The sequence below is a fragment of the Suricata suricatta genome, chromosome 3, assembly GCF_006229205.1.
Source record: "Suricata suricatta isolate VVHF042 chromosome 3, meerkat_22Aug2017_6uvM2_HiC, whole genome shotgun sequence".
NCBI lineage: Eukaryota > Metazoa > Chordata > Mammalia > Carnivora > Herpestidae > Suricata > Suricata suricatta.
In genome coordinates this window covers 98,791,601-98,804,826 of record NC_043702.1, presented here as the reverse complement: position 1 = coordinate 98,804,826, position 13,226 = coordinate 98,791,601, and the positions used below count along the sequence as shown (strand labels likewise).

The 13,226-nt window shown below is 38.7% G+C and overlaps 1 protein-coding gene across 3 annotated transcripts in view; it reads right to left on the bottom strand.

The window, feature by feature from the left end:
- PTPN4 (protein tyrosine phosphatase non-receptor type 4) overlaps positions 1 to 13,226 on the bottom strand; it is a 207,932-nt gene that overhangs the window by 31,731 nt on the left and 162,975 nt on the right. For all 3 annotated transcript variants that reach the window (XM_029934710.1, XM_029934712.1, XM_029934711.1), the window contains exons 16-18: positions 6,271 to 6,430; positions 2,184 to 2,267; positions 2,034 to 2,090 (exon numbers count right to left, since the gene is read on the bottom strand). In XM_029934710.1, the coding sequence (XP_029790570.1) occupies positions 2,034 to 2,090; positions 2,184 to 2,267; positions 6,271 to 6,430 (301 nt within the window). The remainder of the gene's footprint in view (positions 1 to 2,033; positions 2,091 to 2,183; positions 2,268 to 6,270; positions 6,431 to 13,226) is intronic.

Here is a 13,226-nt window from a genome sequence, read left to right as displayed (position 1 = left end):
CTTTCTAGCTTAAATTTTTGTTTTGAGTAAAGTTTACATCACACAGCTTGAAGCACTAAGTCTACAGGATTACTAAGACAAGCAACCATTTCTTGTGTTCCTCTCTACATCCTGCCCCTCCACCCCAGGCAACTTCTTTCAACCTTTTAGCTACATCTTTTGTATCTACTTTAGTATCTCTAAATAACATCCTCATCTTGTTTTTCTTCAGTTTTCTACTTTAGACATTACCTACAGATGAGAATTTAACAATGTTTCATCTCATATGCAGTCTGTCCTAAACACATACATATTTCCCAATACATATTATATACTAATAAATAATTTTGGACTATCTCCCCCATCTTTGTCCCCATTCTTCACATGCATAGTAGGCTTGAGAGGCATTTTATACATCATATTCCTGGCCTGGCCCTCCCACCCCAAGTGATTTGTTGAAAAGAGGACATCTGATACAAGCTGGATCTATAAAGGACTTAACCTTCCAGAAGTCTATAAACTAGAATGAGAGGCTTAATCACTCTAGGTTACTGAACTGTTTAATATATAAATCTAGACGTTACCAGTAGCCCACCATATAAACTAAGATTGGCAGTAGCTACGTAATTTCTCTTTTGTAGAGAGTCAGGGACACAATCATATTTGAAAGTAGAGAATATGTGGTGGGGATGTTACAGAACTACCTTAAGCTGCTGCTAAGTACACAGTCTTTATTCAGACTGTATTTTTTTTAGAGGAGCTAGAGATGAGGCTGATTCCCTACACAAACTGGTTTGTAGTGGGAGAGAAGAAGGGAACATAAAAAGAAACAGAGATGAAAAACAGAGAGTGCTGGTGTTTATTTTGAAGTTTTATTCCTCCAGGTATGACTGCACTCCTATCCTTGGGTTTTGTGAGGTCCTACTAGAGCCAGAGGATACATGTGGCATTTATGCTTAAGCCAGGGGGATTCCACAGTTACCTGCAACCAACAAAATCCTTTATTTTTATAAAAAAAACTTTTTTTAGTGTTTGTTTATTTTCGAGACTGAGAGGGACAGAGCACGAGCAGGGGAGGGGCAGAGGGAGAGGGAGACACAGAATCCGAAGCAGGCTCCAGGCTCTGAGCTGTCAGCGCAGAGCCCAGTGCAGAGCTCTGACCTGAGCCAAAGTCGGATGTTTAACTGACTGAACCACCCAGGCGCCCCTAAAATCCTTAATAATCACAACCAAAAGTATGTATCGTGACTTCCTTGTTCAATCTTGACTGTGATTATCAAATCAATTTTAAGGTTGCTGCAAAGCACCAAAACCAAGCATAACTGGACTCCTTCCGGCTGCTGATTCATGTCCATCCGTGGACACAGAGACAGGTAAATGATAAGGTGCTGACGAAAACTCCTTGAAGACCATTTAGGTCAAGTAGGCAACAACAGAAATGGGAAACTGAAAGCACTATTTGCTACATAAAAGAGCAATACAGAGAACAAATCCACAACTAATTAAGAATTGTCCTTCTGATGAGCAGATGTTCATGAATCCTGAAGGGAACAGGAAGGTTCATCCTAATGGGTACATACAGTAAGTTTTCTCTACTTTCGTTTAAAATGTTTTATAATAAAAAGTTTAAAAGCTCTCCCTATAGGGAAAGAAAACACTAGTTATCATTTCTATTTAATGTCAACTTTTTAAACACAAAGCAGGCAAACAGACTGTAGGTAATCAATTCTAAAAGAAAATACCAAACAAACAAAAAAGCAAAACAAATACTATATCTCTGTCTACATTTTTCTGTTTAAAGGAGTTAATTTGATAGAATCTCTTAGCACTTTAGAAACATTGAAGTTATTAAACAGCTTATTTCCAAAAACATGGATTGAAAAAATTCTTATATACAGTAAATAAAACTTCCCAGCAATTTAAGAGATTTAACCAATGTTTGATACTTAACAAATTTTCAGCAATGATTTTTTCCCATTCTTTTAAACTAGTAAAAATAAAATGAGTACATAATCTTGAAAATAGGATTTACTTGCAAGATTTAGGTAACTCACAGGTGTTCCTGGTGCTACTCGGGACACGATCACAGGCATCTTCTGATCATATCCTCCCTTAACAAGAGAACAAGTCAGATTTCAGTCAAATATTACCAAAATAGACACACCTTAATTTAAAAACTGTGTACAATGGAAATTCTAGATTACCTTTACATTGAATCCAAACCTTCCATTTTCATCAGGTTTCATTCTGATTAGAACAAGATTATCTTGTGGAATACCACCATTAGGCTTAAAAAGACAGAAATAAGGAACTTGTAATTTTCCTCATTTATAATCCCTCCTTCAAAGATACACATTAACTATGCTTTTTGTACATTAATATTATCTACAACATATAAAAAATCATAACAAATTCAAATGTTAATTCAGGAAAGTAAATTATTATTTTTATTTTTTTAAATCTTTATTTATTTTTGAGAGAGAGAGAAAGAGACAAAGTACGAGCAGGAGAGGCAGACAGAGAGGGAGACAGAATCTGAAGCAGGCGCCAGGCTCTGAGCTGCCCGCACAGAATTCATAACCGTGAGCTCATGACCTAAGCTGAGCCTGGATGCTTAACTGACTGAGCCACCCAGGCACCCCAGGAAAGTAAATTTTGATTAATAACTTGCAGTTACCACAAGATACAGCCTAGACTAAGTGCAAGGAGTAACAGGAGCATTATTATTTAAGTTATTAATTATAATTCCCCTAGAACCTGGCTCAAAGCTCTGCACACAGTAAGTGTTCATAACTGTTACAGGAATTCACTTTCCTCCCTCTGCTTTTTAAAAAAGCTTTATTGGGATATAATTCACACACTACACTTCAGGCAAAGTGTTTATTCAGTAATTTTTACTATTAGCCCCAGAATTTCAGAAACATCACTACCATTTAATTTTAAAATATTTTCACCTATGTCACAAAGAGATCCTATACCTATTAGTATTCATTTCCCATCCCTTCACCCCCATTCCTTAACTCCTATTCAACCATTAACCTATTTACTGTCTCTACATTTGACTATTGTTTTTTTTTAATGTTTTATTTATTTTTGATAGAGAGAGAGAGAGACAGAGCATGAGAGGGGGAGGGGCAGAGAGAGGAGACACAGAACCGGAGGCAGGCTCCAGGCCCTGAGCTAGCTGTCAGCACAGAGCCTGACGCGGGGCTTGAACCCACAAACGTGAGATCTGACCTGAGCTGAAGTCAGAGGTTTAACTGACTGAGCCACCCAGGCGCCCCTACATTTGACTATTTTGGACATTTCACATACCTCATGGTCATTTGGCACTGGTTTCTTTCACTGAGTATGTTTTATGTGTGCTCTTTCAAGGGAAGTATCTGGCTAATTCTTGCTTACCCTTCCAGACACAGGTCAGAGATGCTCACTTTGGGAAGTCTTCCCTTAACTGTGCAGGTGCATTAGTTATTTGTATATCCTTCCCTATAATCACTTCTGATTATATTACCTTCAAACTGATTTCCTACTTGCTCTAGACCCAGGTCCTTTTCCATCCTCAAGGATACTGTTATAGCAATTAATTCTCTACTCTCCTACATTATCCATTTTCCCCACTGTTCTGAGAAATACTCTTACTTCTCCCCTTAAAAGAAAATGAACTTTCTCTGGACTCCACTTCCCCATCTAGTTACTGCCCCATTTGTCTCCTTCCTCTTGCTCTTAAACATCTTTAAAGAGTTGGCTACATTTGCTGTCTCTATTTCCTCTGATCTCATCCTCTCACAGTCACGTTTTTATCTCCAATGCTCCATCAAAACTGTTCTAATTAAGGTCACCAAAGAGTTTCATATCACTAAATCCAGGGTTCAACTGTCAATCCTCATCTTACCTGACTTACCAGTAACATCTGACAAAGTTGGCTATTTTCTCTGTGACTTTCGTGCCACTAGCCAGTTAGCCAGTGGATCAGTTTTCTTCCCGTCTTGCTGTCTGTATTCTCTCAGTCTCCTTTGCAGGTTTCTTCACCTCCCTGATGCTTACATTTTGGAGGGCCAAAGGCCTCCCAGATCCTCTCATTTCGTCATTGGCACACACTACACTTCCTTGGGTGTTTTTCCCCGTCTTGTGATTTTACGTACTATCTACATGTCATCAGCTCTTAGTGTTATAACCCTTGCTTGCACCTTTCTCTTCAACTCCAGAATCATTCCTGTACATGGATTTCTAGTACCCATCCCACACTTGTTATGTCCGAAACTGTGCTCCTAATATACCACCCATACCTGCTCTACCTGGAGTCTTTCCCATATCAGTAAACAGAAATTTTGTATTTCTAGCTTTCAGGCCAAAACCCCTTGCTGTTGTCTTTGATTTCTCCTTCTCCAGCACTCCACATCCAATCCCTTATGTTAGCTCTGTTCTAAAACTATCCACACCTCAGAACACAGCCATGTCTTCGTCCTTCCACTGCTGCCATATGGATCCAAATCCCACCGCTTGCTTGGGACACTGAACTACCCCACAACCAGTATCCCTGCTTCTACCCTCTCAGTCTATTCTCAAGACAACAGTCAGGCCGACACTGTTACAAGGTAAGTGACATCATGCTACTTTTCTCCCACCTATGACCTGTCCCTTTTGCTTCGTATCTCACTCAGGGTTAAAAAACACAATCTTTAAACACTTTGGCCTGCTCCTGTATCTGTCTCCTTCTCATTAGCTAATTTCGCTCCAGCCACACGGATTCCCTTGGTGTTCCTCGACAGGATCAGTTATACTCCTGTCTCTACCTCCTGTTCCCTCAGCCTCCCCACTCGTCCACTAGCTATCTCTCTGACTCATTGCTGAGTTCATGCCTGGCTTGCACCATTTAAATCTGTGGTCTTCTAATCCTGAAATTCTCTAGCCCCTTCCTGTTTTATTATTCTCTGTAGAATGTATACTATCTAATATGCTACATATTTAAATTATTTACTGTGTTGTTTGTCTCACCCTTATCCCCAGAATATAAGTTCCTTGAAGGTAGAGTTCTTTTTGGGGGGTTTCCTCTATTTTATTCCAATATATCCCCAAAGCATATAACAATGGATGGTACTTAATAATTAATTTTTGTGTGAAGGAAAAAATAAATTAGATTGTAGATTATTTAAGAGCGGGGACCACATCTTACTTGTCTTTATATTCCCAGTACCCACCAGAGAAGCCAGCACGCAGAAAGACCTCAATGACTATGAATCGATGAAGGAATGTAGGAGTGAATGATACAGGAGAATCACCACACAGGTATCCCCAAATTTTCACTCATTTTTCATAAGAATTCGGATGGTTTTTGAATGCGCCTGCAGTGACGGAGCAATTATTATGGCAGAACTGAGTGGCTGCCTCGTGCTCTTGAAGGTTAGACATAAGAGGGCTACCAGAGTAGCGGCGACCAGAAACTTCTGGCACTACCAATATCTGCTGTGCACCCACATCTCTATTTCCTGAAATATACCCATATTTGTCTGTCTTAATACTTCTTCATGAACATATTGTGTCCCTAAAATTTACTGACAATGTCACTTTTGGTTTATTTTCATCTACTTGAGAAAACATTGAAAATTCATAATCAAGAGATTCTAAAAATTTACTATTTTGTTGTGGTAAAAGCACATTCTCTAAAGGAAAAGTACCAAATGATTCATAAATATATTTTATAGAAGAGAAAGTGAAAAAAATCCAGGGACCTGTACTCAATTAAAGAAGGTTGATCAAAATGATGAAGTCTCCGCATCTGGTGAATTATATAATAAAGTTAGTGATATTTAATGGATTAACAGTTGTTCTAAAAATGAGTGTTTTATAAGACTGAAATCAACATAAATTTGTCAGGAATTAACTTCTAGGGCCATGAACATTTAAAAAATGATGACAAATAGAAATTCCACAACTGAGTTATATTATGACAAAATTCATGAGCAACATATGATGAAAAAGCAAAACCACAATAATATAATTTACAGGTAAAACATACCACAGTATAAAAGAAGTTTCATTACAGATTAAAACATTTCAAAAGGGGGCACCTGGGTGGCTCAGTTGGTTGAGCATCGAACTCATGATTTCGGCTTGGGTCATGACCCCAGGGTAGTGGGATCAAGCCCTGGGTTCCGCTCCCCAGAGAGTGGAGCCTGCTTAGGATTCTCTCTCTCTCACTTCCTCTCCCCCATAATCACTCTCTCTAAAAGATAAAATAAAATAAAAGTAAGCATTCAAAGAGATGTGAGAATATCCAAAAAAGCTACTTACAGTAGATTTCTCAGGGGAAGATGGAACATCAAATGTTTCATTAATATGATTTTCCAGATCTTGTTGAGAATGTGAATAATGAATTTGGTTCCAACTGTTTTTCTTTGATTGTTTGGGTGGTAAAGCTGGAGGCTGCCCATCTTCAGGGGTCTCTTGTGATCTAGATAGGAAAAAAGGGGGAAAAACTGAGTATTTTGAAAGTTGTCTTCTAGAATAGTTATTTTATTTATTTTGATAGAGGGAATGTGCACATGCAGGGCAGGGACAGAGAGAAAATCCCAAGAAGGTTCAACACTGTCAGTGCAGAGCCCGCCATGGGGCCTGATCCCACAAACTGTGATATCGTGACCTGAGCCAAAATCAAGAGTCAGACGCTTAACCAAATGAGCCACCTAGGTGCCCTAGAATTGTTATTTTAAAAGCTAGAGTAAAAAATAACATCACATGACATCACATCACATAACAGCTAGAGTCAAGCAACTCAGATATTTACAACATCTAGTAGGAGATAAGCTTTAAACACTGTATTTATAGGGACGCCTGGGTATATCAGTGCAGAGGCTGCCTGAGATTCTCTTTGTCTCCCTCTCCCTTTCACCTGCTTGTGCTCTTTCTTTCTCTCTCAAAATAAATAAGTAAACTTCAAGAAAAAAAAAAACACTGCATTTATTTACAAGTGAAATCTTAACTTTGAAGTTTAAGTAGTATATCGAACTCTGTACTTTATCAAATCTGTAAATAATTCCACATAATAAATATACTTTAAGTGTATCATGATAAAAATGCTTACTAATCCACTCCAATAATATACACACCTTTCCAAAACACTTTTTTAAACTAAGGTTTTCAATGGACTCATGGGGGTTAGCCAGGGTAAAGGGGAGGCAGCAGAAACCAGAATTGAGAATTGAGCTGTTCCACAGATAAAACACCTAGTACAATCTAAAGAACTTGTGATTGGCCCAATTTATTTAGATTTTTTTTTTTTTTTAGTGTTTATTTTTGAGAGAGAGAGGGAGAGAGAAAAAGTGTGTGCGGGAGCAGGGGAGTAGAGGCAGAGAGAAGGAGACAGAGGATCTGAAGCAGGTTCTGCACTGACAGCACAGAGCCCAATGTGGGGCTCAAACTCACCAACTGTGAGATCATGACCTGAACTAAAATTGGACACTTAAACGACTGAGCCACCCAGGTGCCCCTAAAAACGGTAGCTTTTAAGAATGAGCGCAGTATATGTAGTAACACTACTCGTGAGTTTTCACAAAGGCCAGAAGAGGGAACCAGCATACATGCACAGAAGTTGTGGAAGCTAGAACAGGTAAGGAGAAATAGTTCTTTGTTGGAGTGGTGATTATTCCTGAGGTTTTTATCTCTGCAATGGCAGGCCTTGGAAAAAATATAAAAATTATGGGTTGTCCCATTGCCCAAGGCCCGGTAAGAGAGTTGACACCTGCTATGTCAAGTTCAATGGCTGCTCTTGTGCAATTCAAGGCACAGATTTCACCCTGTTTCTGCTTTTTGTGTTGAGTGGCAACAGATGCTCAAAATACAAGCTGTGAGATCTTGAGGAAGTGGAACTGCATAGACTCCACATCTATCAATCAATCAAGAGGTTTCATCCCTTACTTAGGGTTAAGTATAATCAACTTAGGCAAGGTAAAGAAAAAGGGTTTTTTTTTTCTAGTTTTACATATAGTTGTCATACACAGGAAACAGTCTCAAAACCAAAGATCTATAGGGCAGAGTGTAAGGTTCGGATCAGTTGGGAATGAAGTCAGAGCAACTTTTGTTTATTCATGGTCCAACCAAAAGCCTCATACAGACCAATCCTAAAATACGCAACTGAAGACAAACTCAAGCTCGATCTGTAGTGCAACATTCCAGTGAGCCAAGTTTGGTGCACATGGGCCCAATCGTGACAATGCTCAGTTCAAGAGAGAGGCAGCATAGACACGTGGAACATTCTGCCTAAACGGTTCAACCTACATTTCTGGGGTTAGAGATTAGGCATATATAGTCAAAAAGCTCCAGAAGTTTTTATTATGCATTTCTAATTAGAAATCATGTCCTAAAACAGTGGTTGCAAATTCATGGCCTATGGGCCAATTTTGGCCAACAAACATTTGGCTCATTATTTTTTCTTTATAAAGTATGAGTTAAGTGACTCATTTAAAAATTTTAAAAACTACGCATGTATCTAGATTTCCAGAATGGAATATCTGGAAACTCTGGAAGGAATAGATCTGCATTACCACTGGTCAAAACCAAAAATTAGCTGCTGCCTTTATACGTGCCATGGGCATCCCAGTGCACATAAATCCTTCCCACAGTCACTTGCCAGATTCCAGCAGATATGTGAGTATAATCTCTCCTTTAAACAAAGTCCAAGGGAAGACACAGGAAGACACCTAGTAAGTATACAGACCTGGACTGGGATGTATGCTTAGTTCTAAAGATCAGATGAGGAGAATGCAGCACATACTGAGAGGTTTACTCAAGATATAACACAGGAAAAAACACTCTAAATTTGGATTTCAGGAAAAGGGCTACATGCCTCCTTTCACTGTTTTATAGAACTTTCTTGTTAAAATAACTTCTAAAATATTGATGGTCAGGCTCTCCAGATGCCTGACTGTTGCAGAGGGACAGGTTGATCTTGGAGCTTTTACAAACTAATTACGTATTCTCCCAATACAATCCCGGTACCTGTTTGCCCTTTCTATGTTCAATAACCAAACTCCATCTATATCTGACTGTGTCTCTCTCTATCTAATACAGTCTATCAAAGTAATCAAGGATGTCAACACAGACTCCTGAAATTCCTATTTTGGACAAAGGTTCTCAGTTACATTTTAAGACCTATTCTGGTGGCTCAGTCAGTTAAGTGTCAAACTCAGGCCATCATCTCACAGGTTGTGAGTTGGAGCCTCGCATTGGGACTGTCTCCTTCGCTCTCTGCCCTCCACCCTTAAAAACAGATAAACAAAAAAAAGAAAAACCTATTCCAAATGTTTTATCGTTATAACTAATGATAACTTCCTACTTCATAGCTAATATAGAGAACATGAGCGTAATTTATTACTTATTCAATTATCTAGGAAGATGACTTTCGTGGGTAAACCATGCATTATAATTAGAAATTATAATAAATTTAAAATAATGTCATTAAATAGGCCAGTTCTAAAAAAAAAAAAAAGTAACATTTCTAGGCAAAAACAAACGAAACAAAAAACCCACAACTGCTAATTATAACAAAAGGAAGAGACATCATATACTTTGGAAGAACCACCAGACAGCATAATGGAACACAGCCCCATTAGAAATAATTCCCGAGAGACGTCTGGGTGGCTAAGTCAGTTAAGCATCTGACTCTTGATTTCAGCTCAGGTCATGATCTCATGGTTCATGGGTTTGGGCCTCATATCAGGCTCTGCACTGACAATGTGGAGCCTGCTTGTAATTCTCTCTCTCCGTCTCTCTCTGTCCCTACCTCACTCACATTCTCTCTCAAAATAAACATTAAAAAGAGAAGAAAGAAAGAAAGAAAGAAAGAAAGAAAGAAAGAAAGAAAGAGAGAGAGAGAGAGAGAGAGAGAGAGAGAGAGAGAGAGAAAGAAAGAAAGATCGTTCCCCTGAGAGAAGGGAACTGTGACTTACAGAGAAAGCCATCAGGGAACCAATGAAAAAACTGGGCATCAGAGCTATGGCTGGTGTTTTACAAATGGTGGTAATACTCTGGCTTAATTTAAAGATGGGAGGTAGAAAAAAATCTGCTCTAAGGAGAGTATAGAAAGAAGTGTAAACCTAAAGGGATTATTTTAGTTACTTTTAAAAAAGAAAAATGGGCAAGATGAACTCTGAAACTATGCTTTATAGAAGCATAACATTTATTCTAATTTAAGACTAGAAAACAAGCAAAAACCATATTCTTGGTAGATGCTAATAAAAACTTGACAGGACTGTGGATTCTTTTAAGATTAATCTTCTAAGACACATACCAGGGCTCATGTCATTTCAACTACAGTCCCTAGTGCTTTCCAGGTTCTTAGGGCGCAGTAACTCTATTATCCTATGCTTATCCTCCATGATGTTAAGATGCAAATAAAATTTTGATTCAAAATTCAAGCTTCCTGACACATTGGCTAATTTATAGTAACATTCACAGCACTTCAAAGTAAACACCACTGTAGACTGATTACTAATTAATGCTTAAGGCAATTTAAAAAGTGCATATAAACTCTCATGATATGATATTTATAAGAACAGAACTGAAAATCTCATATTGCTATATCAGTAGGAATTCATTTCAGAATCAAGGTCCCAGACCTGAGAGGCATAGTTTCAACCAAACTCCAAGTCCCTGACCTTGGCTCCCACAAGTGAGTAACGCAGGCATCTGCCAGATGTGGGCGGCAGCTGAGCATCCTGCGGCTACAGCAGCCCAGCACCCTCTGTGGCTGGTCTTACTGCCACAGTACAGCATCACACACAGTGCATCCTGAGTCCCCGTACAGTGACGAGCTCCTCCCGCCACAGCTCCTGTGGTTCTTTACTCCCTGTGCTAGAGTGGTCTGGTATTTGCAGGATTCATAATACAGATGACCCTTGAACAACAGTTTGATCTATGCTGATCCACATACACGTGGACTTTTTTATAGTACAGTACTATAAACGTATTTTCTCTTTATGATTTTCCAATTAACATTTTCTTTTTTCTCAGTTACTTTATTGTTAAGAATGTAGTACATATTACATGTAACATACAAACTATGTGTCAATCAACTGCATAATTTCTCAATGAGGCTTCTGGTCAACAAAGGCTATTAGCAGTTAAATTTTGGGGGGAGTCAAAAGTTATATGTGAATTTTCAACTCTGCAGAGGTTAGCACCCTTTACCCTCCACATCGTTCAAGGGTCAACTGTATGTGGCTAGACGTGATCAGGACTGGGATGAGAATTGGGTCAAGCTGAGTGTGGTGATAATAGCTCAGAGGGGCAAAATGAAGGCCAATCCTTTAGGACTAAGTGACAGGAACTGATGAGGTATGGACAAAGCCGAGGTGATTCATTAGATAAGACTAGAAATGGATTTGATACTTCAGGATTATGAACTCTGTAAAGAGTCTCTTGTGATTAGGGCCTTAGGATAAAGTAGAGAATTTGGAGAATTCTTCATTGTATTCAACTAGACATCCATACTTCAAACATGCAGACAGATAGATGGCTGATAACTCCCTTAAAGGCTGCCTACTTGTATATCCCCCCAAAGTAACTAGAATTATACAATTATTATAGTTAACATCTACCAAGCCCTTTTTCTCTGCTTAACTGCTCATCTCATTAAATTTCACAGCAACACTATGGGGTAGATATTATCATCCTGTTTTTACAGATGAGGAAATTGAGGCTTACAGAGCTAAAATGACTCATCTAAGGTCACATAATTAGAAATAGTAGAACCAAGTTTTAAACCCAGTCTGAATTCAGAGCTCTTATGTTATAGTTGTACTTTAATCAAAACAACTGCCAAAAACAGGAACAGAGCTATTTTAAATCAGAGGTTTTCAAACTATTTGTAGCAGTGGACTCTTCTCCAAACAAAATGCTTCTCAGAAGCCAATTTAGAAAATAGACAACAAAGCGAAACAACCTTTCTATCTGACAGTATCTGAGGCCTCAACAGAACTTACCAGAGAGCATATCCCAAGACTATTTTCTATCATGCCATTTGGGGATAAGTGGTAACAGGACTATATTCTAAATTCTAGGGGCACCTGGGTAGCTCAGTCGATTAAGTGTCCCAACTTTGGCTGAGGTCATGATCTCACGGTTTGTGGGTTCAGGCCCCACATCGGGCTCTGTGCTGACAGCTCAGAGCCAAAGCCTGCTTCCGATTCTGTGTCTCCTTCTCTTTCTGTCCCTACCCCATTCGTGCTCTGTCTCTCTCTGTCTCTCAATAATAAATAAATGTAAAACATAAAAATAATAAATAATAAATTATACTAACATACTTCTAACTCAATGGTTTTAATAGATTTAAAGCCAATAATTTGCCTAAACAACTGTGGAGGAGGGGTGGTTGAGTGGAGCCAAAGCTTGAAACATAATGTTCAAAATATACCCACACAAAAAATCTGAAGGAAAAATTACTACCTGTGTTAACTTCTGGACATCGAGAATGGAGAAAGGGTGATGGGAATATAATTCCAAAACTGTTCCAATGCCCAGCTCTCATAGTGGGGGTTTTCAATACAGATATAGTAAAACCTTGGTTTGCAAGCATAATGAACTCGAGAAACATACTTGTAATCCAAAACACTTGTATATCAAAGCGTATTTCCCCATAAGAAATCATGGAAACTCAGATGATTCGTTTCATAACCCAAAAACATTCATATAAAAATGATAATACTGTAATATCATATATAATAATAAGAAAATACAAAATATAAAGAAAAATAAACAAATTAACCTGTACCAACCTTTGAAAACCTACATGGCTGATGTGAGGGATATAAGAGAAAGGAGAGTTATCATATAGGATGACTTCCACTATCACGAAGGGAATCACTGCTATCTATTGGTTCAATGGAATTTTTTTGGCATGGGGGCCATTGTATACACTTGCAGGGATGCGAACTACAATACAGTATTAATAAACTCTTGTCAGTGTTAATAACACAGTTATTTAATGTAACTGGCAGAAAGCTCATCTTTGTCCAGATGAAAAATAATAAGGTGGCTCAGTCGGTTGAGCATCTGGCTTCATCTCAGGTCATGATCTCTCAGTTCGTGGGTTCAAGCCCCACATCAGGCTCTGTGCTGACAGCTCAGAGCCTGGAGCCTGCTTCCGATTCTGTGTGTCCTTCTTTCTCTGACCCTCCCCTGCTCATGCTGTCCCTCCCTCACACACACTCACACACACACACACACACACCAAAAAAAAAAAAAAAAAAAAA